Source organism: Polyodon spathula, chromosome 45 (genome assembly GCF_017654505.1).
Source record: "Polyodon spathula isolate WHYD16114869_AA chromosome 45, ASM1765450v1, whole genome shotgun sequence".
NCBI lineage: Eukaryota > Metazoa > Chordata > Actinopteri > Acipenseriformes > Polyodontidae > Polyodon > Polyodon spathula.
The window spans coordinates 862,990-890,964 of NC_054578.1; the positions used below are offsets into that span (position 1 = coordinate 862,990).

Sequence of the window (27,975 nt, forward strand, 5' to 3'; positions counted from 1 at the left end):
TAATCAGAGAGAGGCCATGGGAAGAGGGAACAGGTTAATGAATGCAAAATAATAATAATAATAGTGGAACAATGTATTAAACACGCAGCCATGCAATCGCATTGACTGTGAAACTGCGCACAGATTTGTTGCGCCGGCGCTGTGTCGTTTACCTGCAGTCAGTACTTGCGTGGAGTCCTGGCGCCATCTACTGGGAGACGTGAGAATAGCAGGGAGAGGGTTTGTCATTCATTTCAATGGGAGAGAGATTATTAAATCTGCAAACGGTATCTGGAAAGTTAATACTCGAATTTAAACGAGTGTATTGACTCGTGTGTTTGTATTATACAGGACAGCGATACAAGCTATTATCAGCCATGTGCAACTTTATAAATGAACCGGCTATTCTATACATGAACCAACATTCCCTCGTCATTGTATTAACTGACTGCTCAGCTGGTGCTTTTCATATTTTTCATCATTACTACATCTGTTCTCTGTGTGCTTGTTTTAAATAAATGCATTAATCTCCTGTTTTCATATTGGTTTTTCATATTTGGTTTTCATTGATGTCGTCGCTTCGTAAGAAACAATCTAAAACAAGGCCCGTTTGAAACTTGAATAAGTTACCAGAGTACTTGTTTGCTTCATATCGAGCATTAAAAGTGTTCATTTTAATTCGCTGAAGCTTCAATGAGACACAGAAGCCTTTGAATTGTGAATTCCCCAACGAAGAACTGAAACATCTGAAGCTCAAACGAATCACTTGTCTGCTTCACACCGAAATACCCGTTCGTTATTACAATAATCCTGATTCTGAGGAAGGGTTTTGAAGCGCAAGGGATTCAATAGTTTACAGCCTTAAAAAAACAATCAGACCGTGGTTTATGACATCATAAAATACTGCAGGAAATAAGCATTAATACACAGGTTTATTTATCATATTTGACTTCAAAAACTATGACAATTCACAACGCAGGAAGTCTACATTATTTAAAATAACAATAAACAATAAAGATTTGTCAAGAGCAAGATCACACACTGAGACATTTGAACGCTGTTTGATGCCCGCTGAGTCTAAACATACCTGCTGCATCCTGGATGCATTTCCTAGAACAAAAATGAACAGCAGACTAAAAACCGGGTAGAAATCAACACTTTAAAAAAAAATAATCATTTTTCGGTAAAATTCGGAACAAACCGTGAACGCGAAACGCTATTTATAATGTCATGGCTTGAGAACGCTTTCCGCATTAAGCTTGTGGTGTTAAGATGTCATGTCTCGGCTGCCCAATCGCCAGTCCTGGTTTTTTCCCTTTGTTTTTGCGTGGGTCATCGCCATGACTGCAGGTCGTGCCTTCATATAATTGGTTTAGGGCTACTGGATGGGTGAGGGTGTCCTAGGTCAGTGTATGGGGTACTTATCACAATGCAGAGGTCAAAATAACATTTTAACCCGAACAGTGTAGAAAAATCTTACTGGGAACTGAAAAGTAGACTAAATCAGAATCAGGTATAAATCAGTAAAAGCAGAGGTTCAGTTAAAAATCCTGTCATTTTAAGGTCAAACTTGGAAGAAGGCAGTCATGCGGAAAGCTATTTATAATGTCAGGGCTTCAGAACAGTGTGTTTAATATTGAAGGCTCTGTATCAGGTGTAGACTCTCACCAGGGAGCTCACAGTTTATTCAGCGCTCGTCAGGCGGGTCGGGTCTGGTTTATTTTCACAAGCGCTGTTTAAAATATTTGTTTCAGAGTGAAACAGGTTTAAAAGGCGCTGAATCGCAACAGGACACTCAGCCCTGCATCTCCAGCCAAGCCCCAGCCCTTGTTCGCTGTTCACACGCCTCTTTATAGACGCGCGCGCTGATCAATCCTCTCCTGATCACTCGTTTTATCACCAAACTCCTCAATAACGCGGTCCGAGTCGTTATTTTATTGCTGTAACATCTCTAAAAGCCCTGCAGGTGTCTTTGAGCGCTGGGTGCAGAAGCAGCTCTCTCCTTTGTGTGTGTCCGTGTTATCTCTGTAGTGCTGGGGGGGCTATCAGATGTGCCCTTTTTTCAGCTTCATTCTGCTCCTATCGGTCTCCCTCGACCATTGAAATATTTTCTCTGCTTTTTCTGTAGAAAAAACGACTAGAGACCTGCGCTTGACGTCTTTTTGACGACGTTGGACAGGGTCCGACATCGGACTGGAAAGGGGAAATTGTAACGTCGGACCTTAAGGGTTAAAACAGCTGGGATTTCTGAGTGCGGGTGAACGAACACACACTCACATCCTGCCTAAACTTGCATTTGTGTCTTTCAAGAGAACCGGAAGCAGGGAAACTCTTCCCGCAGTGAGTGTAGTGATGTGGTCTCTCTCCTGTGTGAAGTATCTGGTGTATTTTCAAGTGCTCCCACAGTCAGCACTAGTGCTGCAACAATTACTCGAAAGCCTTTTTATGAACGAAGATTTTTATTATCCATGTATGATGTACAGTCTATCAACTCGGGCGAGACTCCCCACGTCTTTCTTTTTTCGTTTTATTTCATGTGCCCATTTTCTCCTATTTTTTACACTAGGATCAAAATCTCTACCCCTAAATAACTGACTAATCGAAGCACCAGCTGACAGACTAATCAAGTACATTAATAATCATTTCATCCCGCACAAGTCGGCACAGATATGTGGTTTTTCTCCGGTGTGAATTTGCTGGTGAAGTTTCAGTTTGAATTTCCACCTGAAACTCTTCCCACAGTCATGACAGTGATGTGGTTTCTCTCCTGTGTGAATTAACTGGTGGTTTTTCAAAGTTCTTGACTGGCTGAAACTCTTCCCACAGTCAGCACAGGCATATGGCTTCTCTCCAGTGTGGATTCGCTGATGTTCTTTAAGATTTCCTAATGTCCTGAAACTCTTCCCACAGTCAGCACACACATTTGGTTTCTCTCCAGTGTGGGTTCGCTGGTGCATTTTCAAATTCCCCGACAGGCTGAAGCTCTTCCCACAGTCGGCACAGACATGTGGCTTCTCTCCTGTGTGGGTTCGCAAATGCAATTTCAGGTTGCTTGACTGGCTGAAACTCTTCCCACAGTCAACACAGATATATGGGTTCTCTCCTGTGTGGATTCGCTGGTGTTCTTTCAGAGATGCTAATCTCCTGAAACTTATCCCACAGTCAGCACACACATTTGGTTTCTCTCCAGTGTGAATTCTCCTGTGCATTTTCAAATTGCCCGACAGGCTGAAGCTCTTCCCACAGTCGGCACAGACATGTGGCTTCTCTCCTGTGTGGATTCGCTGATGCATTTTTAAGTGGCTGGACTGTCTGAAACTCTTCCCACAGTCGGCACAGACATGCCGTTTCTCTCCAGTGTGAATCCGCTGGTGAAGTTTCAGGTTCTGTAAACGCCTGAAACTCTTTCCACATTCTGTACAAGACAGAGCGCCCTGCAAGCTGCTTGTTTTAAAATGGTTCCCCTCCTCTTTAACATGGACAGGGTCTAGTTCAGGACTCTCCTGTTTAATATGGACTGATTCTAGTACAGGACTCTCCTCTTCAATATGGACAGGCTCCATTGTCGAATCTTCTCTTTCAGAAGGATAATCCAGTTTTGTTTTCCTAAAAAAAGGCAGAATACAATCTGTTACAATCTCTTTGTTGGATTCTATGAGCTTGCGTTCCCAGCTCCAGACTCCATTCATTACCATGATCGCAAACGCGCTGCGCTGAGTGAGATGAAGGAGATTTTCTATAAAGGAAGGAGAGACGAACCAAAACAAATCACAGAAACAAAGACAGTTCTGAGCAGAGAAATATTCAAACACGTACAGAAAGCTCCCACACGTGCAACCACTCAAGCAGAAGAGCCTCGGCAACACTGCTTAGAAAATGACAGCATTTCCTTCACACAAGACAAAGGGTACTGTTGCAAAGCTTGGGATTTGACAATGAAGCTTATTTTTAGTGCTTTACTAACATTTAGCTGGCAGACTTGTTTTAATTTGGCAACGTACCTTTAAGATTAATACAGCATGCTTTCCAGTAAACACAGAAAACGAAGATGTGAAGTAGCTGAGAGGGCTAGGAATGTTTTAGCTGTCAGTATTTTGTTTTAGGTTGAAGGGCTGCGTTGAAACGCGGTCAAGACTGCGTACCGGACGTCGCTTGGCTTTCGAACAGAAAGGGGACTCGTTTTTCTGCGTAAGGACCAGATGAGTGTTAACTCAAGGGGCTTATTGTTTTTCTACAGTGGCACCGCTGAAAGGACTAAATTAATGATATCGTTTTATTGATTCGTTATTTAAAATTGCAGCCTTGGAAAAAAATTAAAAAATCCAAAATGATTCAATTCTTTGCTGACTTGTTATCTGAGTTATAGTTAAGAGAACGGCAGCACTGTATGTACACACAGCTATAAACAAACCCCTATCCAGTAACATTAACTGTGAGAGAGAATCCTTACACATCTGTACTTATTGGTGCTTGTAAGCACCCACAGAACTAACCAGGCAGGATATGCAATAAACATGAATATAAAGTGTGGAAACTTCCATTCCCATGTAAATATTAGATTTGTTTAAACAGTTCTGCCTGCCAGCATCGTGTAGAGCTCCTTGAAACTAAAGCATGACTCTGAAAGGTCTCTGCATGCAATGACAGGAATACAGATCACTCCACACCACTGTGACTTCTATAACTCAGATCAGACTTGTGTTCAGAGTTAAATAAACCGATACGATCAGAAACACACGATCAGAAACAGAGCGGTGAAGCTGAACGAGGATTGAAGAGTAAAATAATAAGAAACTCACTTCAGGGATTGTCAGCAGGAGATCAGCAGCACGGCTCTGACAGTCTGGTTCCTTCCCAGGTAAACAGGCACCTGAAAGCAACAGCAACAGATCAGCAGGTAGAGATCACACAGTGTGAAGAGTGTCTCTAAACTGAGATACTGATATAGATAAACCATGCATGATCCTTCTCTCAATATGCTTCCCTGTTCTTTGATGCAGCTGTGATGTATTTAAATCCATCCATCCATTATCTGTTACTGCTTAATCTTACAGAGCAGGGCTTCCCAAACCCGGTCCCGGGGGACCCCCCTGCTGTGGCTGCTGGTTTCCATGCCAACCCAGCTCTCAATCACTGAAGCAGACCCTTCATTGAGCTGATCATGTGCTTCGTTAGACCTTCTGACTTGTTTCCAGCTTTAAACAGTTACAGCTCAAGTTACTTATCAAATGTTGCAGCTAACTTGAAATATGCAAACTGTTTAAGAGCTGGAAACAAGTCCTAATGAAGCACAAGATCAGTTCAGTGAAGGGTCTGGTTCAGTGATTGAGAGCCGGGTTGGAATGGAATCCTGCAGCCCCAGCAGGGGGTCCCCCGGGACCGGGTTTGAGAAACCCTGCTATAGAGGGCCGCGGTGAGCTGGAGTCTAACCCTGCAGACACAGGGCGCAAGGCGGGACTACACCCTGTGACTTTCGAGAGGCCAATCTGCCTAGCCAGCATGTCTTTGGACTGTGGGAGACAAACCCACGCGAACACGGGGAGGGCCTGCATGTCTTTGGACTGTGGGAGGACAAACCCCGGGCGGTACAGCACATGAGACATGCAAACTCCTGGAATGTGATCTGGAGCTTGCTGCATGCAACTCCACAACTCCTGGAGCTTATCTTCTTATACCCCACCTATATATATATTATATATATATATATATATATATATATATATATATATATATATATATATATATATATATATATATATATATATAATTGTATCAGGAAACAAAGAAACAGAACTATGCAAATGTGTTAAACAAAAGTGCAGTGAAGCCAGATGCTGGGCGATCACACAAGTCACCTGTTCTGTGGTGTGGAAGAACACTTTGCAACTACTATTAATGTTCATAAAATTGTGCAATCATTTGAAATCTAGCCTGGTTGAAATACAGGTCCTCGATCGCTGGATGTGTGGCTATGAATAGTTCACTTGAAAAGTTGTCAATACACTGGGGAATGTCTTCCACTTAGCACGCAGCTGCTATCAGTTCATTGCAATTGGTCCAGAGTTACTGTTTCGGGGTCACTTCAGTGCTCCTGAAGCGGCTCCAGCAATTGGATTTGGCTCCAAAGGCAACAGCTGTGTCTGGAGCCCGGGTTTGATTAGAAAACAGGGGGGAAAAATAAAAGCAAAACAGGTTGTGATGCCTGCTTGAGCAAAACATCTCTACCAGTGCTACTGCAAACACTCGCACAAGCAAAATGAGACAGCTGTGTGATCTCTGTGTTTCATGCTTAGTTTCTGTGCGGTAAAGACAGTGCCGTTACCCAGCCCTGCGGGAAACGGCAGTGTGAAAGTTTGCAAACAGTTACACGACTCGCACAGGCACTGGGGAGAGAAAACAATGTGAGTGGAGCGCATTGTGAAGAGTGCAGTGCAGTGGAGTGCAGTGGAGTGCATTGCATTGCAGTGGAGTGGAGTGGAGTGCATTGCATTGCATTGGAGTGGAGTGCATTGCATTGGAGTGGAGTGCATTGCATTGGAGTGGAGTGGAGTGCATTGCAGGAGTGGAGTGCATTGCATTGGAGTGCAGTGGAGTGCATTGGAGTGGAGTGCATTGCATTGGAGTGCAGTGGAGTGGAGTGGAGTGCATTGCATTGCATTGAAGTGGAGTGCAGTGGAGTGCATTGCATTGGAGTGGAGTGCATTGCATTGGAGTGCAGTGGAGTGGAGTGGACCCTTACAATTCAAATATTATTTGTTATTGTTGTTTTGTTAACGTGGCTGTGCGCGCAAACGTAAGCCACCCCGTGCAAGGCTGGAGCTGTTGCGTGTTTTTAAACATGTTGAAATGGTCGCTATTATTCACCAGGATGTGTCTGTTTGTTTGTCTGTTTGTTTGTTTGTTTGTTTGTTTGTTTGTCAGGGTCAGTGCGCCGCGGAAATCGCCCCGGCCTCTCAGCGGGCCTGTCTCTCTCTCTCTCTGTGTCTCTGCAATTATTATTCTCAACCGCGGCAAAAAAAAAACCACCCTCTTTATCAATTATTACACGAAGCGGATTGTTTCCAGCGCATCTAATCGGTTATCAGATGCAATGCAATGAATTTGTGTTTAAAATCTTACTGGTTGATTCAGCCGCGCCGCCTCCTCTCTCTCCTTCAGGGGAAAACATTGTGAGGGAAACCCGAAACAAACCCGCCCCCTCTCTCGCCTGCCATTGGCTGCGGGCTCACTCCGAGCCGAGGAGCGCTCCCGTGATTGGACGCGCTGGGGCTCGATGCAGGGGAGGGACGGGAGGCATGATGGGATCTGTAGTTCTGTGTGAGTTTATCGATTAATCAAGAGAGCAGGCGGATTATTACACTAGGGTACCGTCCAGTGCAATAATAATAATAGATGTTGTGATATGTATGAAAACAAGAGATTCATTTATGTATTTAAAACAAGGTCACAGATAATAGTTACATTAATTATATCAGTTCATAAAATGACCAAGGAAATGTTGGTTCATGTATAGAATAGCCGGTTCATTTATAAAGTTGCACATGGCTGATAATAGCTTGTATCGCTGTCCTGTATAATACAAACACACGAGTCAATACACTCGTTTAAATTCGAGTATTAACTTTCCAGATACCGTTTGCAGATTTAATAATCTCTCTCCCATTGAAATGAATGACAAACCCTCTCCCTGCTATTCTCACGTCTCCCAGTAGATGGCGCCAGGACTCCACGCAAGTACTGGCTGCAGGTAAACGACACAGCGCCGGCGCAACAAATCTGTGCGCAGTTTCACAGTCAATGCGATTGCATGGCTGCGTGTTTAATACACTGTTCCACTAGACCTCAGTGTGACAGTGTTTCTGAGTCTAAGCTATCGTGGGAAACCACTGAATCTACAACTGGATAAGCGCTTCTACAGAAACTACAATATTATTCCTGAGTGAATGCTTGCTACATTCTACCAGAGTTCAGCTTTCTGTGCAGAGCTGGTTCAGCAGAAACCACATTGATGACTGTCCAGTTAGTTTACATTCCCCATTCTAGTTCCAGGCAGGCACATCATTGCTTGGATTACTGGCTTTACTGTAAACTCTTTTCAGAATGTAGTAAACTGACACAGACACCAAGAAGAAGGGATTATACTGTAGCATCAAACTGAACAGGATTGTGGAGCTGTGTGTGTGTGTGTGTGTGTGTGTGTGTGTGTGTGTGTGTGTGTGTGTGTGTGTGTGTGTGTCTGCAGCTTTAATGTTTCAATTAAATACATTTACTCAGATTTACTGAGTGTTTAGTTCAAAGTCATAACCGGGACTACTTTTTTGGTCCGTTTACTGGCGTAAGGATATTTAATAAACTAAAAACATTTTTTGCCGTAAAAATTATTTCAGCTTTTTTTTCAATTCCACGGTTTGACCTGAATTATCAATGCAATATGGTCCTGCAGGGTGCCAGCTGTAGTTCATATTTATGAAGATATAATATTTATCATTAATACCTCAATATCCTAGGCCATCCCAGACTATGCTGGTAATATACAAACATATTAGTTAATATTAATGTATTTTAATATATAATATGATTAATATTTAAATATAAAAATAGGGTTTTAGTCTTCACAAAAGTCACAGAATTCCATTATTCGATTTTTGAACTATATCAAAAGATCTATGAACAGAATTTAAAAAAAAAATGAGGCAAAGTTATAAAAAATATCCTTTTCAGTTTCAATATCAAGAGACAAGTCAAGCGAGCAAGTCGATAAACTAACATTAAAAGTTAATATATTATAGGATCAAGGATCTCAAAATCAATCATAAAAGCTTTCTTTATTATTCATCACAGGGAAAATGAAACTCAACACGTAACACTGATTCAGTTTATTAAGGGTCACAAAAATAACAAGAATATAGAGGTTAGAAATCATGGTACCAGAATTACAGGCATAGCTGGAATCAAACACTGAAACACATATTTTCATAAGCACGCTGGCCTCCTTGTCTTTAAGTAAAAGTTCAGTTGGGAAGCATTTTCAATTGCATTTAGTACTAAGTTGTAATCTGTTACTTCAGAACTTGTAGATAAACTCAATTAACGTTTAAATGGTTCTGAAAGCCATGGCGCCTCGTATCCACCAGGTGTCGCACTTCTCAACCCTTTAAAAGGAAAAACATTGTAAACTGGCTTTCAGACAGACATCCCTAATTAACAGATAAGAATCAGCTCTGTTTGTTTAGACCAGACTGGCAGGTAATCTGAACTAAAACCAACTAAAATCTTTACCAGCCTCTGTTACTGATATCCAGTCCTGTTATGGGAGAAGGTCGGGTGGGAGACAGACTTAATTAACATCACAGCATCTGAAGCCTGACAGTTTAAGATTTGAAATGTAATTTTATAAAGTAGATTCAATTGCAACTGTGAATTTCCCCCACACCGTATGCGTTGAATGTAGAGAGTTCTCAGGGGCTGGAGGCACTCGGCTTCGCCTCGCACAACGCCCCAAGGCGTCTGTATATTCATCGTATTGCACACTAAGAATGTGCTTTATAATGCAAGGGCTTTAGAGGATCAGAGTTTTTAACATCAGTACATCTGTAGATATTCACCACAGAGTTGAACACACACTCACAATCTGAATAAACTTTCACAACTTGCATTCGTGTCTTTCAAGAGAACAGCAAGATGTGCGAGACCTCCCACAGTGGGTTCAGTGATAAGGATTCTCTCCTGTGTGGCATCGCTGATGCCTTTTCAAGCTGTATATCCATCTGAAACTCTTCCCACAGTCATTACAGTGATGTGGATTCTCTCCTGTGTGAATTAACTGGTGGTATTTCAAAGTTCTTGACTGGCTGAAGCTCTTGCCACAGTCAGCACAGGCATACGGCCTCTCTCCAGTGTGGGTTCGCTGGTGAAGTTTCATGTTTTGTAAATCACTGAAGCTCTTCCCACAGTCAGCGCAGACATGCGGTTTCTCTCCATTGTGGATTCTCTGGTGTTTTTTCAAGTTGCCAGACTGACTGAAGCTCTTCCCACAGTCAGCGCAGACATGCGGTTTCTCTCCAGTGTGGATTTGCTGGTGTCTCTTCAGGTTTTTTAACTGGCTGAAGCTCTTCCCACAGTCGGCACAGACTTGTTGTTTCTCTCCAGTGTGGATTCTCTGGTGGTCTCTAAGATGTCCTAATCTATTGAAACTCTTCCCACAGTCAGCGCAGGACAGAGCGCCCTGCAAGCTGCTTGTTTTAAAATGGTTCCCCTCCTCTTCAACATGGACAGGGTCTAGTTCAGGACTCTCCTGTTTAATATGGACTGATTCTAGTTCAGGACTCTCCTGTTTAATATGGACTGATTCTAGTACAGGACTCTCCTGTTTAATATGGACTGATTCTAGTTCAGGACTCTCCTGTTTAATATGGACTGATTCTAGTACAGGACTCTCCTCTTCAATATGGACTGATTCTAGTACAGGACTCTCCTGTTTAATATGGACTGATTCTAGTACAGGACTCTCCTGTTTAATATGGACTGATTCTAGTACAGGACTCTCCTGTTTAATATGGACTGATCCTAGTACAGGACTCTCCTCTTCAATATGGACTGATTCTAGTTCAGGACTCTCCTGTTTAATATGGACTGATTCTAGTACAGGACTCTCCTGTTTAATATGGACTGATTCTAGTACAGGACTCTCCTGTTTAATATGGACTGATTCTAGTACAGGACTCTCCTGTTTAATATGGACTGATTCTAGTTCAGGACTCTCCTGTTTAATATGGACTGATCCTAGTACAGGACTCTCCTCTTTAACATTGAAAGGCTCCATCACTATCACTTAAATCCAGGTTTGTCTTCTGAACAAATGTCCTAAAAAAAACCAAAAAACACAGTCTGTTACAATCTCTTTGTTGGATTCTATGAGCTTGCGTTCCCAGCTCCAGACTCCATTCATTACCATGATCACAAACGCGCTGCACTGAGTGAGAGTATGTGAGCACTGAGTATTTCTATAACAAGGAGGTAGAAGACACAGACCAAAAATCACATAAACAAAGGTGGTGTGTGTGTGCAGGGGTTGCACGGTGGTGTGTGCGTGCAGGGGTTGCACGGTGGTGTGTGTGTGCAGGGGTTGCACGGTTGCACGGTGGTGTGTGTGCGTGCAGGGGTTGCACGGTGGTGTGTGCGTGCAGGGGTTGCACGGTGGTGTGTGCGCGTGCAGGGGTTGCACGGTGGTGTGTGTGTGCAGGGGTGCAGGGGTTGCACGGTGGTGTGTGCGCGTGCAGGGGTTGCACGGTGGTGTGTGCGTGTGCAGGGGTTGCACGGTGGTGTGTGCGTGTGCAGGGGTTGCACGGTGGTGTGTGCGCGTGCAGGGGTTGCACGGTGGTGTGTGTGCGTGCAGGGGTTGCACGGTGGTGTGTGTGCGTGCAGGGGTTGCACGGTGGTGTGTGCGTGTGCAGGGGTTGCACGGTGGTGTGTGCGTGCATGGTGTGTATGCAGGGGTTGCACTTTGTTTGTGCGTGTAGGGGTTGCAAGCCTCTGTGGTAAAAGACCTGCATGCATCAATGTGTTCTGCACAACCATCCTTTGTCCGAGAAATGCAGTGTTGCAAACAAGTCAACCTTCAAACGTGCACACAAACCACGTTCAAACCACTAAATAAATTCATCTGGATGCTTGTTTGTTTGTTTGTTTGTTTGTTTCTTTCTTTCTTTCTTTGTTGCCAGCGGGCCCCGGCCTCCCCTGCTCTCTCGTTGGGCCTGTCTGTGTGACACAATTATTATTTTTGACCACGGAAATAAGGACCCTCTTAAAAATATTATTACATGAAAGAAATTGTTTTCAATACAACCAATCGCAGGTATATCTCTGTTATCAGATGCAATGCAATGAATTTGTGTTTAAAATCTTACTGGTTGATTCAGCCGCGCCGCCTCCTCTCTCTCCTTCAGGGGAAAACATTGTGAGGGAAACCCGAAACAAACCCGCCCCCTCTCTCGCCTGCCATTGGCTGCGGGCTCACTCCGAGCCGAGGAGCGCTCCCGTGATTGGACGCGCTGGGGCTCTGTCAAACCTATAGGGGATCAGCTCTGTCTCAGTTTACAGAAAACAGGCGCATTTTTATACTCGGTTATAATAATAATAATAATAATAATAATAATAATAATAATAATAATAATGCAGGGGTTGCACGGTGTTTAAAACAAGCACACAGATAATAGTTTTATTAATTACATAAAAAATAGATTAAAGTTACCAGCTGATCTGCCAGTTAGTAGAAATAATCCCTTCTTCTTGGTGTCTGTGTCAGTTTACTACATTCTGAAAAGAGTTTACAGTAAAGCCAGTAATCCAAGCAATGATGTGCCTGCCTGGAACTAGAATGGGGAATGTAAGCTAACTGGACAGTCATCAATCTGGTTTCTGCTGAACTAGCTCGCATAAATTGCACATGGGGTTGCACAGCGAGTGGAAGCGACAGCGAGTGGGAGAAGTACAGGCGTGGAAAAGTACAGAGCAGTTTCGAAGCAGTTTGCACGTGCAGAAGAATAAACTTCAAAAAAAAAAAAAAAACCCTCAACATGGTCTTCAAGCCAGTAATCTGTGACACCTGCTTGATGTGGGAAATCCGAGAAAACCCAGCGGAGCTAAACCAAGTGTGCGTAAAGTGCCGCGCGATGGATTTGTAAACTAGTAAGTGCTAGAAATGGGCTGGAAGAAGTGAGACAGCAACAAGATCTTGAGGAACTGGCACACCCACAATTCATGGAAGTCTGCATCACCCCTAACAGACTGAAAGCCACCAGGGAGATAGAAGGTCAGAACAGCTGGGTTGCACAGGGAAAAAAAGAAACTTCGTCAAACACAACCACCAGAAATCAAAACAACCAACAAATTTGAGTCACTTCAGAATTTTGATGAGCAGAACCAACAACAAGAGAATGAAAGGAACAACATCCAGGACCCCATTGACAGTGGTGACCAGACAGCAAAAAGAAGGGAGGTCATGATTGTTGGGGACTCCATATTGAGAAACACAGCAAGTTCAGTTCGCAGTTTGGACCCCCTTACTACAACAGTGTGCTGCCTTCCGGGAGCCTCGGTCAAGCACATCACTGAGAACGTGGACAGGCTCCTAGAACGAACAGGAGACGACCCGGTAGTAGTCGTCCACATCGGTACAAACAACATTGGAAGAGACAGACCAAAATCCCTGCAAAACAAATTCAGAGAGCTAGGAAGGAAATTAAAAGAGAAGACCAAAACTGTGGTATTTTCTGGTATACTACCAGCACCTTGCAAAGGACCATATGGACAGCTGGAAATAATAAATCAAAACCAATGGTTGAAGACGTGGTGCACACGGGAAGGCTTTATCTTGATCATTGGACCACAATCTACAACGAGGACTATCTGTTAGACGGGATGGACTGCATTTAAATAACAAGGGAACTAGTCTACTTGGAGAAAAGATTCGAGCACGGAAGCATTTAAACTAGAAAGGAAGGGGGGAGAAATCAACAAAAAAACAGAAGGGAGACGCATCAAAACAAGGACAACAACTCAGGTAAGACAACCATTAAATGTATTTATCTAAATGCTAGAAGTATATTTGAAGCTACTGCACTAACAGGTAACTATGATGTGATAGGTGTTACAGAAACTTGGTTGTCTGAGAGTGATGGGGACGAATATAATATTTGTGGGTATACACTGTATAGGAAAGACAGGCAGGACAGAAGGAGGAGGGGTAGCGCTATACATAAGAAACAGTCTTGAAGCCCAGGTGTTAAATCTGGACAAAGAAAATAAAACCGAATCAATATGGGTCAGAATAACAGACAAAAATTCAAAAGGCATAATAATAGGAGCATGCTATAGACCGCCAGATTCAGATGGTGAGCAAAATAATCTGTTATACAATGACATTAGAAATGTGTGTAGCAAAGGAGAAGCCATACTAATGGGGGATTTCAACTTCCCCCAAATAAAATGGGAAAACCCGGTGGGTAGCGCGAAGGACGAAATAGAAATGGTGGAAATGACAAATGACTGCTTCCTAACACAATTTGTCAAGGCACCAACTAGAGGGGAGGCATGCCTTGATTTAGTCTTTTCAAATAACGAAGATAGAATAACTAAAACAGAGGTCAGAGAACCACTGGCAAACTCAGACCACAACATGGTCTCATTTGAAGTGTTTTTTAAAACCCCAAAAGTAAAGACTAAAGCTAAGGTTTACAATTTTAGAAAAGCAAACTATGAAGGCATGAAACAGAGACTAACAGAAGTAGATTGGAGTAAAATAGAGAAAACACCCACAGAAGAAGGATGGTTGTTCTTCAAAAACGTAGTACTAGAGGCGCAAAACAATTATATCCCTAAAGTAGACAAATCTAAATGTAAAACTAAATTGCCAAAATGGTTTAATAGATCAATTAAAAAAAATATTCAGCGAAAAAAGGCACTTTACAGAGCATTAAAAAAGGACCAAAAAGAAAGTACACAGAAAGAGTACACAGAACTGCAAACGCAAGTCAAAAGGAAGTTAGAAAGGCCAAGAGAGAAATAGAAATGAACATTGCTAAGGGAGCTAAAACCAATTCCAAAATGTTTTACCAATATTACAACAGCAAGCGAACATTCAAAGAGGAGATTAAATGTTTAAGAGATACAAATGGCAAAATCGTAGAGGAAGAAAAAAAAATAGCAAATATGTTAAATGATTACTTTTCACAAGTTTTTACAAAGGAAGATACTGACAACATGCCCCACATGTCATCCAGTTCCTATCCAGTTTTAAATAACTTTAGCATAACTGAGGCAGAAGTGTTAAAGGGACTAGGAGCTCTTAAAATAAACAAATCCCCTGGGCCGGATGAGATCCTCCCAGTAGTACTCAAAGAAATGAAAGAAGTAATTTACAAACCGCTAACCAAGATCATGCAGCAGTCTTTTGACACAGGGATGGTACACAGACTGGAAAATTGCAAACGTAATACCGATCCACAAAAAGGGAAACAAAACTGAACCAGGTAACTACAGACCAGTAAGCCTGACTTCTATTATATGCAAACTTATGGAAACTATAATAAGATCCAAAATGGAAAATTACCTATATGGTAACAGGGTACTGGGAGACAGTCAACATGGTTTTAGGAAAGGGAGATCGTGCCTAACTAACTTGCTTGATTTTTTTGAGGATGCAACATCGATAATGGATAATTGCAAAGCATATGACATGGTTTATTTAGATTTCCAGAAAGCTTTTGACAAAGTCCCGCACAAAAGATTAATTCTCAAACTGAACGCAGTTGGGATTCAAGGAAACACATGTACATGGATTAGGGAGTGGTTAACATGTAGAAAACAGAAAGTACTGATTAGAGGAAAAACCTCAGAATGGAGTGTGGTAACAGCGGTGTACCACAGGGATCAGTATTAGGTCCTCTGCTATTCCTAATCTACATTAATGATTTAGATTCTGGTATAGTAAGCAAACTTGTTAAATTTGCAGACGACACAAAAGTAGGAGGAGTGGCAAACACTGTTGCAGCAGCAAAGGTCATTCAAAATGATCTAGACAAGATTCAGAACTGGGCAGACACATGGCAAATGACATTTAATAGAGAAAAGTGTAAGGTACTGCACGCAGGAAATAAAAATGTACATTATAAATATCATATGGGAGATAATTGGAGAAGGAATCTATGAAAAAGACCTAGGAGTTTTTGTTGACTCAGAAATAAGGCAATTGGGGAAGCTATAAAAAAGGCTAACAAGATAATACATTGTGAAAAGTGTTGAATTTAAATCAAGGGAAGTAATGTTAAAACTGGACAGCAATCATCTTGAATATTGTGCAGTTCTGCACCTGGAACTAGAAAGAGTGCAAAGAAGAGCGACCATTATTCCGTTAAAAGCATATATGCTAAAAGAATTGAATCTGTTCAGTCTTGAACAAAGAAGACTACGTGGCGAAATTCAAGCCATTCAAAATTTAAAAGGTATTGACAGTGTCGACCCAAGGGACTTTTTCAGCCTGAAAAAAGAAACAAGGACCAGGGGTCACAAATGGAGTTTAGAAAAAGGGGCATTCAGAACAGAAAATAGGAGACACTTTTTTACACAGAGAATTGTGAGGGTCTGGAATCAACTCCCCAGTATGTTGTTGAAGCTGACACCCTGGGATCCTTCAAGAAGCTGCTTGATGAGATTTTGGGATCAATAAGCTACTAACAACCAAACGTGGGCCGAATATCCTCTCGTTTGTAAACTTTCTTATGTTCTTAAAAATGACATACATGAACCAACATTTCCTTGGTCATTTTATGAACTGATATAATTAATGTAACTATTATCTGTGACCTTGTTTTAAATACATAAATGAATCTCTTGTTTTTATTATTATTATTATTATGATTATTATTATTACACTGGACGGTACCCTAGTGTAATAATCCGCCTGCTCTCTTGATTAATCGATAAACTCACACAGAACTACAGATCCCATCATGCCTCCCGTCCCTCCCCTGCATCGAGCCCCAGCGCGTCCAATCACGGGAGCGCTCCTCGGCTCGGAGTGAGCCCGCAGCCAATGGCAGGCGAGAGAGGGGGCGGGTTTGTTTCGGGTTTCCCTCACAATGTTTTCCCCTGAAGGAGAGAGAGGAGGCGGCGCGGCTGAATCAACCAGTAAGATTTTAAACACAAATTCATTGCATTGCATCTGATAACCGGCACGGAGACTCGCATGCGATTAGATACACTGGAGACATTGTGCTGCATGGACAAAAAAAAAAAAAAAAAATAAGAAAGAGGGTCCTTATTGCCGTGGTCGAAAATAATAATTGTGTCACACAGACAGGCCCAGCGAGAGAGCAGGGGAGGCATTGTCACGTGTGTGTTTTTGACCTCACCTGTGCAACGGAACTGGCAGAAAAAAAAAACCAACCAAAAAAAAAACATCCATATTAATTCAACGGTTTAAACGTAGTTTGTGTGCATGTGTGCAAAGCTGGCTTGTTTGCAACATTATCTCTTGGACAAGGGTTGGTTGTGCAGAACACATTCACGAATACATGCATAAGATGCTTACAGGTTGTAAAAACCATGCAATCGTCTCATTTGCTTGTGCAAGCGTTTGCAATGCAACCGGTAAAGCATTTCTGTGCAAGCAGGCCTACGCTTCACAACCTGGCTTGCTTTTGTTTCCTGCTGTTAACGGCACGAATGCAGCAGGCAGACCTAGGTGTGCGTGTGTGTGTGTTTTTATTTTATTTATTTGCGTTTGTGTTTTACTGAGGCCTTGCACGTGTGGGAGCTTTCTGTACATGTTTGAGTATTTCTGTGCTCAGAACTGTCTTTGTTTCTGTGATTTTTGGTCTGTCTCTCCTTCCTTTATAGAAAATCTCCTTCATCTCACTCAGTGCAGCGCGTTTGTGATCATGGTAATGAATGGAGTCTGGAGCTGGGAACGCAAGCTCATAGAATCTAACAAAGAGATTGTAACAGGTTGTGTTTTATGTTTTAGGAAATGTATTTAGAAGACAAACCTGGGTTATCCTTCGGAAGGTGAAGATTCAGCGATGGAGCCTGTCCATATTAAACAGGAGAGTCCTGTACCAGAATCAGTCCATATTGAAGAGGAGAGTCCTGTACTAGAATCAGTCCATATTAAACAGGAGAGTCCTGTACTAGAATCAGTCCATATTGAAGAGGAGAGTCCTGTACTAGAATCAGTCCATATTAAACAGGAGAGTCCTGTACTGGAATCAGTCCATATTGAAGAGGAGAGTCCTGTACTGGAATCAGTCCATATTAAACAGGAGAGTCCTGTACTAGAATCAGTCCATATTAAACAGGAGAGTCCTGTACTAGAATCAGTCCATATTAAACAGGAGAGTCCTGTACTAGAATCAGTCCATATTAAACAGGAGAGTCCTGAACTAGAATCAGTCCATATTAAACAGGAGAGTCCTGTACTAGACCCTGTCCATGTTGAAGAGGAGAGTCCTGAACTAGACCCTGTCCATGTTGAAGAGGAGGGGAACCATTTTAAAAGAAGCAGCTTGCAGGGCGCTCTGTCCTGTACAGAATGTGGGAAGAGTTTCAGTCAGTTACAAAACCTGAAACTTCACCAGTTAATCCACACTGGAGAGAAGCCGCATGTCTGTGCCGACTGTGGGAAGAGTTTTATACGTTTGCAACACCTGAAACTTCACCAGTTAATCCACACTGGAGAGAAGCCGCATGTCTGTGCCGACTGTGGGAAGAGTTTCAGATGTTCACAAAGCCTGAAACTTCACCAGAGAATCCACACTGGAGAGAAACCGTATTTCTGTGCTGACTGTGGGAAGAGTTTCAGACATTTACAAAACCTGAAACTTCACCAGAGAATCCACACTGGAGAGAAACCACATGTCTGTGCCGACTGTGGGAAGAGCTTCAGAGATTTACAAAGCCTGAAACTTCACCAGAGAATCCACACTGGAGAGAAACCACATGTCTGTGCCGACTGTGGGAAGAGTTTCAGTAAATCAAGCTATTTGAAGAGACACCAGAGAATTCACACAGGAGAGAAACCATATCTGTGTAGTAAATGTGGGAGAAGTTTCAATCAGTTAGCAAATCTTAAAACCCACCAGTTATTAATTCACAGCGGAGAGAAGCCGCATCACTGTAATGACTGTGGGAAAAGTTTCAGACAGTCAGGTGACTTGAAAATGCATCAGCAAATCCACAGTGGAGATGAACCGCATGTCTCTCACAGGAGAGAAGACACATTTCCACATCACTGTACAATAACTGTGGGAAGAGTTTCAGATGGATATACAGCTTGAAAAGGCACCAGCGATTCCACACAGGAGAGAATCCTTATCACCCAACCTTCTCCCATAACATTCGAGATCTACTTCACAGGACTGGATATCAGTAACAGAGGCTTGTAAAGATTTAAATTGGTTTTAGTTCAGATTACCTGCCAGTCTGGTCTAAACAAACAGAGCTGATTCTTATCTGTTAATTGAGAAGGTCTGCCTGAAAGCCAGTTTATAATTCTCTTCCTATAAAGGGTTGAGAAGTGCGACACCTGGTGGATACGAGGTGCCATGACTGTCAAGCCCTGAAATTAATCGTTATCCTGAAATGCCAGTGAATGAAACTTGACATTTTTAACCTTCTGTGATCAGTATAACTAGCTAGCACAAAATGAAGTTTTGTTCTGTAAATGTTTCGAATCCTCTTATCTGCCTCTCTCTCCTTGGAGGAGGATCGCTACCTGTGTTACATTGCTTGTATGAAGGGAAGCGTCATCAAACTTTGTAAGCCAAAAATTAACTTCTCTGTTTTCAACAAGGGCCACCTCTCCAGAATAAGTGTTGCATTTCAAAGCCTTTGAGGTTCAAGTAAAATACAATGTTTGTGTAGAAAGATCCACATGCAAACCAGCAGTAAAAACATTCAATACAGACGAACACTAAGATTAAAAATACAAACAATTCTACTTTGAACAGTTGAAACCAGATAAGACTTGAACTGAACGTCGGAACCATTTAAACGTTGAGTTTTATCTGCAAGTTTTGTAGATTACAATTCACTAGGGCTTTGTTCAAAAGGTTCATTCTGCTAGCCAGGAATTCAAAGAGTTCACACACGGTTATGTTGGGTTTTTTTTTTTTCTCTGTTAACAGAAACCGTTTGACAATGTGCGAATACTGTAAATCACACGTTAACGTCACTCGCATGCAAAATGCGATCTTTTGATTTGCATGATTCATATTGCTTTAAAAAAAAGGTGTAGTAAAAGCCATATCGTTATATATATCAGTTCTACATGGTGCCGCTGTCGTGGATGGAGCAGGGTATGTTATCCTTAATTCGACAGCAATTTTTAAATTAACAAAATAATTATTATTTTTTTTAATTCCCAGACGATCAAAACAACAACAAAAAAAAAATGCATCATGGAGTTGCACCCAAACTCCGGGATCACTTTACAAGCGTGACTCCGTGTTCTTATTGTTAGTGGTTGTAAAATGTTTGGTTGTAAATTTTTGTTCCTGGGTAGTAAGTGTTATTTCCTAATTGCTTATGCCTCAAAAGTATAGAAAATGGCTATTATTCCTCACAAACGTAAATACAGTATAATCGTAAATCTCGAAAAACTACTCACTTCTAAATCTTTTGTAATCATTTTTGTATTACTTTAGTATAAATACATGTTAATTTGGATTCATATGTTGTTTTTTTCTGACTTTATGTGAACGAAAAGACACACATTTGCCCGTTTTCCCATTGGAAATAGTGATATTTTGAGATATCACTGTCCTGGTCACAAAAGCAAAGTTTGTGGGGAATAATAGCCATTTTCTATACTTTTGAGGCATAAGCAATTAGGAAACAACACTTACTACCCAGGAGCAAAAAAAAAAAAATAATAAAAAAATTGTTACACCTGCTTGGAAGTGTGACAGATAAAGTTCTGCTTTGTCCCCTGTAGTTCTTGTACTGGCCTCAATGGGGCGCTGCTGCAATGCAAACTTACTGCACAGAGCAAGCAGCATCAGTTAAGCGTAGTCTGTTTCTGTTTAAATGATACAAACGCGATTACTGTTCTGTATAACGGATTTTTAAACTTAACTCGTCGGTTTTGTTCCATTTCTAGGGGGTTACCTGTAAAATAGGTTTTGCAATCCGATACCAACGCTAGGGTGACGTCACCAACAACGAGTACCATGATAACGAAAATTTCCAACGTCAAAATGTACCCTTCGTTGCAGCCCTGCAACTTAATACGAAATGCAACAAATCTTTGTTGGATTCTATGAGCTTGCGTTCCCAGCTCCAGACTCCATTCATTACCATGATCACAAACGCGCTGCACTGAGTGAGATGAAGGACCAAAAATCACAGAAACAAAGACAGTTCTGAGCAGAGAAATATTCAAACGTGTACAGAAAGCTCCCACACGTGTAACCACTCAAGCAGAAGAGCCTCGGCAACACTGCTTAGAAAATGACAGCATTTCCTTCACACAAGACAAAGGGTACTGTTGCAAAGCTTGAGATTTGACAATGAAGCTTATTTTTAGCGCTGTGACAGATTTGCATGTATTCTTATTGGTGCTTGTAAGCACCCACAGAACTAACCAGGCAGGAGATGCAATAAGCATGAATATAACGTGTGGAAACTTCCATTCCCATGCAAACCCCACATTAGATTTGTTTAAACAGTTCTGCATGCCAGCATCGTGTAGAGCTCCTTGAAACTAAAGCATGACTCTGAAAGGTCTCTGCATGCAATGACAGGAATACAGATCACTCCACACCACTGTGACTTCTATAACTCAGATCAGACTTGTGTTCAGAGTTAAATAAACTGATACGACCAGAAACACACGATCAGAAACAGAGCGGTGAAGCTGAACGAGGATTGAAGAGTAAAATAATAAGAAACTCACTTCAGGGATTGTCAGCAGGGTATCTGCTAAAAAAAAAACTCTGGAATCTGTTTTTTTGGGGGGGTTGGGCGCCTTGATGCCTGTAGCTCAAAACCCCCGCTTCCCCCTTTAAAAGCACGCTTCAATATTTATCAATGCGTCGTGAGATCGGTCTGCAAGATCGCATATTTTCATAAACTGAAGCACAAGGACAAAATAACAAATAAACTAATTATAAATCACAGCGATTTCATCAAACGCTGCTGCTTGTCGGTGCAGAGAGGGGGGGCTGCATTAACGCCAGCAGGATACGGGAAACTTTTTTCATGCACCCCAGCGTGTGCGAGTGCTGCTGTGTGCAAACGCAGCTCAAAATAAAAACCGTGCATTCAAGAAATTAAGAACAAGAACAGCAAATAAAATAAAATAAAATAAAAACACACACCGAGGTCTGCGTGCTGCACTCGTGCCGAAACACATCTAATCGCCTGCGAGTCTCCGTGCCGGTTATCAGATGCAATGCAATGAATTTGTGTTTAAAATCTTACTGGTTGATTCAGCCGCGCCGCCTCCTCTCTCTCCTTCAGGGGAAAACATTGTGAGGGAAACCCGAAACAAACCCGCCCCCTCTCTCGCCTGCCATTGGCTGCGGGCTCACTCCGAGCCGAGGAGCGCTCCCGTGATTGGACGCGCTGGGGCTCGATGCAGGGGAGGGACGGGAGGCATGATGGGATCTGTAGTTCTGTGTGAGTTTATCGATTAATCAAGAGAGCAGGCGGATTATTACACTAGGGTACCGTCCAGTGTAATAATAATAATAGATGTTGTGATATGTATTAAAACAGGAGATTCATTTATGTATTTAAAACAAGGTCACAGATAATAGTTACATTAATTATATCAGTTAATACAATGACGAGGGAATGTTGGTTCATTTATAGAATAGCCGGTTCATTTATAAAGTTGCACATGGCTGATAATAGCTTGTATCGCTGTCCTGTATAATACAAACACACGAGTCAATACACTCGTTTAGAGTATTAACTCAGATACCGTTTACACTCGTTTAAATTCGAGTATTAACAGTCCAGATATGGCGTTTGCAGATTTAATAATCTCTCTTGCCATTGAAATGAATGACAAACCCTCTCCCTGCAGTATATTCTCACGTCTCCCAGTAGATGGCGCCAGGACTCCACGCATGCTGTGTGTATGGCAGGTGTTCGACACAGCGCCGGCGCATGCTGTGTGTATGGCAGGTGTTCCTAATGTGCCAGCACAGTGCTGTATTGTGTGTGTTTGCATGCTGTGTGTATGGCAGGTGTTCCTAACTGTTTTGGCAGCTCTTTTGCACAGTGCTGTTGTGTGTGTTTGCATGCTGTGTGTGATTATGGCAGGTGTTCCTAATGTTTTGGCCAGCTCTTTTGCACAGTGCTGTATTGTGTGTGTTTGCATGCTGTGTGTATGGCAGGTGTTCCTAATGTTTTGGCCAGCTCTTTTGCACAGTGCTGTATTGTGTGTGTTTGCATGCTGTGTGTATGGCAGGTGTTCCTAATGTTTTGGCCAGCTCTTTTGCACAGTGCTGTATTGTGTGTGTTTGCATGCTGTGTGTATGGCAGGTGTTCCTAATGTTTTGGCCAGCTCTTTTGCACAGTGCTGTATTGTGTGTGTTTGCATGCTGTGTGTATGGCAGGTGTTCCTAATGTTTTGGCCAGCTCTTTTGCACAGTGCTGTATTGTGTGTGTTTGCATGCTGTGTGTATGGCAGGTGTTCCTAATGTTTTGGCCAGCTCTTTTGCACAGTGCTGTATTGTGTGTGTTTGCATGCTGTGTGTATGGCAGGTGTTCCTAATGTTTTGGCCAGCTCTTTTGCACAGTGCTGTATTGTGTGTGTTTGCATGCTGTGTGTATGGCAGGTGTTCCTAATGTTTTGGCCAGCTCTTTTGCACAGTGCTGTATTGTGTGTGTTTGCATGCTGTGTGTATGGCAGGTGTTCCTAATGTTTTGGCCAGCTCTTTTGCACAGTGCTGTATTGTGTGTGTTTGCATGCTGTGTGTATGGCAGGTGTTCCTAATGTTTTGGCCAGCTCTTTTGCACAGTGCTGTATTGTGTGTGTTTGCATGCTGTGTGTATGGCAGGTGTTCCTAATGTTTTGGCCAGCTCTTTTGCACAGTGCTGTATTGTGTGTGTTTGTATGGCAGGTGTTCCTAATGTTTTGGCCAGCTCTTTTGCACAGTGCTGTATTGTGTGTGTTTGCATGCTGTGTGTATGGCAGGTGTTCCTAATGTTTTGGCCAGCTCTTTTGCACAGTGCTGTATTGTGTGTGTTTGCATGCTGTGTGTATGGCAGGTGTTCCTAATGTTTTGGCCAGCTCTTTTGCACAGTGCTGTATTGTGTGTGTTTGCATGCTGTGTGTATGGCAGGTGTTCCTAATGTTTTGGCCAGCTCTTTTGCACAGTGCTGTATTGTGTGTGTTTGCATGCTGTGTGGATGGCAGGTGTACTGCCCTGTCTCTTTACACTGCAGGTTAACACTGCAGCCTGTCAGGTTTGTGGATTCAGATCAACATGGAATTAACTGCTTTGTTCCTCTGTAAGGATGAGACCAGACCATGCTTCAAATCTTAACAACATTTACCATTTACTAGTTCCAAACACCCACATCCCATTCCACACTGAACGCTAGTGTTTAGATGCTTTCCTGTTCTTTGATACAGATGTGATGCACTGATATTTACTGCAGAGACGCCTCCTCTTTCAGATTCTGGGTTTGTGTGTCACTGGAAGTGAAATCCGACATTTAAAAACTCAAGCATAGCGTTACAATAGAAGTGAACCGTAATAATAAAACAAGGCAGTGCTTTGTAATCGGTGTCCCTCACAAAATACACGGGCAGAGTCTTCTAGTCTCTTCACACACTTCATGAAATGAGTTCAGTGTCACAAAGACAGGGTTACTGCGATTATTTCTCTCAATCTTGAAGTTGAACACGATTAACACACAGCTTACTGATCACACTGATAGAAACCCTTCTTACTGATTAAAACAGCTTGTTATTTTCAATCCAATGCAGTTTATTATGTTAGGAAGAGTTACACAGAAAACTAGTTTAAAGGGGCAGTCAATGATATTAATGATATAAAACATAGGAAAGTACTTTATAATGTAACGGCTTCACAACAGTGTGTTTAATATTGAGAGATCTGTATCATCTGTAGACACTCAGAGTTCTCTCAGTTTCTATATTACGCTGCTGTTTAAGGAGACTGGGATTTCTGAGTGCGGGTGAACGAACACACACTCACATTCTGATTAAACTTCACAATTTGCATTTATGTCTTTTAAGAGAACCAGAAGCAGTAAAACACTTCCTGCAGCGAGAGCAGTGATGCGGTTTCTCTCCTGTGTGACTTTGCTGGTGCATTTTAAATTGGTCTATCCTGCTGAAACTCTTCCCACAGTCATTGCAGTGATGTGGTTTCTCTCCTGTGTGGAATCGCTGGTGCATTTTCAAGTTGCTTGACTGGGTGAAACTCTTCCCACAGTCAGCACAGGTGTGCGGTTTCTCTCCAGTGTGAATTCGCTGGTGAAGTTTGAACTCACCTGACTGTCTGAAGCTCTTCCCACAGTCGGCACAGACAACTGGTTTCTCTCCAGTGTGGATTCTCTGGTGAACCTTCAGGTTTGTTAAGTGTCTGAAACTCTTCCCACAGTCATTACAGTGATGCGGCTTCTCTCCTGTGTGTATTAATTGGTGGTCTTTAAGATTTGATAACTGACTGAAGCTCTTCCCACATTTACTACATGAATGCGGTTTCTCTCCTGTGTGAATTCTCTGGTGTCTTTTAAAGTTGCCGGACTGACTGAAGCTCTTCCCACACTCGGCACAGACATGTGGTTTCTCTCCAGCGTGAATTCGCTGGTGAAGCTGCAGGCTTTGTGACTGACTGAAACTCTTCCCACAGTCAGCACAGACATGCCGTTTCTCTCCAGCGTGAATTCGCTGGTGTGCTTTCAAATAGTCTACACGATTGAACCTCTTCCCACAGTCAGGACAGGCATGCCGTTTCACACCTGTGTGGATTTGCTGGTGTTTTTTCAAGTTGCCTGACTGACTGAAGCTCTTCCCACAGTCAACACAGGCATGCGGTTTCTCTCCAGTGTGGATTCTCTGGTGAAGTTTCAGGTTTTGTGAAAGTTTAAAACTCTTCCCACAGTCAACACAGAGATACGGTTTCTCTCCAGTGTGGATTCGTTGGTGACGTTTCAGGTTTTGTAAATGTCTGAAACTCTTCCCACAGTCAGCACAGCCATATCGTATCTTTCCTGTATGAATTTGCTGGTGAAGTTTCAGGCTTTTTAACTGACTGAAACTCTTTCCACATTCTGTACAGGACAGAGCGCCCTGCAAGCTGCTTGTTTTAAAATGGTTCCCCTCCTCTTCAACATGGACAGGGTCTAGTTCAGGACTCTCCTGTTTAATGAGGACAGGCTCCATCTCTGAATCCTGCCTTTCACAAGGATAACCCAGCTGTACCTTCAGAACTGGCAGGTGGTGTTTCACGCTGCTGTGGGGTCTGAAATCCGCCCCGCATTCATGACAGTTATATGGAGTCTTTCCAGTGCCTGTCTGCTGCTGTCCGTTCAGGATTCCCGACTCCCTGAAAGTCTTCACACATCCAGCACAGCGATGCAGAGTCTTTCCAGGAGATGCTTCAAGGTTTCCTTCAGAGTTAAAACTCTCCCCACATCCATGACAAAGAGAGCTACTTAAGGGTTTAGAATTGAGAATAGCCCTTTTAATATGGACTGATTCTAGTACAGGATTCTCCTCTTCAATATGGACTGATTCTAGTACAGGACTCTCCTGTTTAATATGGACTGATTCTAGTACAGGACTCTCCTGTTTAATATGGACTGATTCTAGACTGGACTGATTCTAGTACAGGACTCTCCTGTTTAATATGGGCTGATTCCAGTACAGGACTCTCCTCTTTAATATGGACTGAGTCTAGTTCAGGACTCTCCAGTTTAATATGGACAGGCTCCATCGTTGAATCTTCTCTTTCAGAAAGATAATCCAGTTTTGTCTTCTGAACAAATTTCCTAAAACAAAACATAAAACACAACCTGTTACAATCTCTTTGTTGGATTCTATGAGCTTGCATTCCCAGCTCCAGACTCCATTTATTACCATGATCACAAACGCGCTGCACTGAGTGAGATGAAGGACCAAAAATCACAGAAACAAAGACAGTTCTGAACAGAGAAATATTCAAACGTGTACAGAAAGCTCCCACACGTGCAACCACTCAAGCAGAAGAGCCTCGGCAACACTGCTTAGAAAATGACAGCATTTCCTTCACACAAGACAAAGGGTACTGTTGCAAAGCTTGACAGATTTGATAATGAAGCTTATTTTTAGCGCTGTGACAGATTTGCATGTTATTGGTGCTTGTAAGCACCCACAGAACTAACCAGGCAGGAGATGCAATAAAGATGAATGAGAGCCCTGGACTGGATGGTCACACAATTCATTCCAGGGTAGGAAGTCGGCCACCTTAGAAAGGGGGCAAGGCCACAATACTGCAAGTCACTGTCCCCAAATCGCAAGTGTTTTCTTCTGTCGTGTCTAAAGGGTTATTAGAGGGCTGAAAACGACCCGGAGCTACACTTTGTTTCACCACTAACTGTATTCACAGCACGAGCACTTTGGCAAAGACTGCGGACTTGTGATTGTGTTTTGTGTTACCTGTGGGTGTTTAGGAACGGGGCTATTATTAGGATTAACAACACAGCAACACGCCCCCCTGTATTGCCTCTTCTCACTGTTATTGTTCACTGCCTTTTTGTCATCAGACTTTGGGTTTACAACTAAAATACCACTGCACCTGGATTACCGTTGTCTGTCTATTCATTGCTCACTGCTGCACTCCTGCACCTGCTCAACACAACACTTGCAAAATATCTCAAACAGAAACACGCCGAGTTCATTGCAGCCATCAGCTGCCCAGATTAACCACTCAGCAAGCTGAACGAGGAAAACAAACAAGCCAGTCCAGTATTATAGAGTCTGGAGCGCAATCTTAGACTGGAAATAAAAATAAATGTTTTGTTTTGTTTTATGTAGCCAAAGCAAACCCTTCCGTGCAGGGCTGAGGTCTGGAGCCGTTAATTGTTATTAAAAATGTTGAAATGTTGCGCATTAACTGACCTGAATTGTTTAAGCTCTGTTTTTTTTTATTTTATTTTATTCACAGGCAGAATTGTGACAGTGACAGAATTGTTATTTTCGACCACAGAAAAAAAAAAAAAAAAATTCTTAAAAATATTATTACACGAAGCGGATTGTCTCCAGTGCATCTAATCGCATGCGAGTCTCCGTGCCGGTTATCAGATGCAATGCAATGAATTTGTGTTTAAAATCTTACTGGTTGATTCAGCCGCGCCGCCTCCTCTCTCTCCTTCAGGGGAAAACATTGTGAGGGAAACCCGAAACAAACCCGCCCCCTCTCTCGCCTGCCATTGGCTGCGGGCTCACTCCGAGCCGAGGAGCGCTCCCGTGAT

At 42.5% G+C, this 27,975-nt stretch overlaps 1 protein-coding gene and 1 long non-coding RNA gene across 2 annotated transcripts; both read right to left on the bottom strand.

The window, feature by feature from the left end:
* Positions 1 to 2,419: 2,419 nt before the first annotated feature.
* LOC121305861 (zinc finger protein 271-like) lies at positions 2,420 to 26,281 on the bottom strand. Its single transcript, XM_041237514.1, is given in 7 exon segments — positions 2,420 to 3,692; positions 4,122 to 4,163; positions 4,779 to 4,849; positions 5,032 to 5,174; positions 9,672 to 10,330; positions 10,874 to 10,982; positions 24,732 to 26,281. Coding segments are annotated over 7 exon segments (3,273 nt in total). The 5' UTR covers positions 25,907 to 26,281; the 3' UTR covers positions 2,420 to 2,618.
* LOC121306024 lies at positions 4,778 to 7,345 on the bottom strand. Its single transcript, XR_005948145.1, has 2 exons — positions 7,099 to 7,345; positions 4,778 to 4,849 (listed from the first exon to the last, which is right to left on the bottom strand). It is a non-coding gene; the product is annotated as an uncharacterized LOC121306024 (long non-coding RNA).
* Positions 26,282 to 27,975: the final 1,694 nt, after the last annotated feature.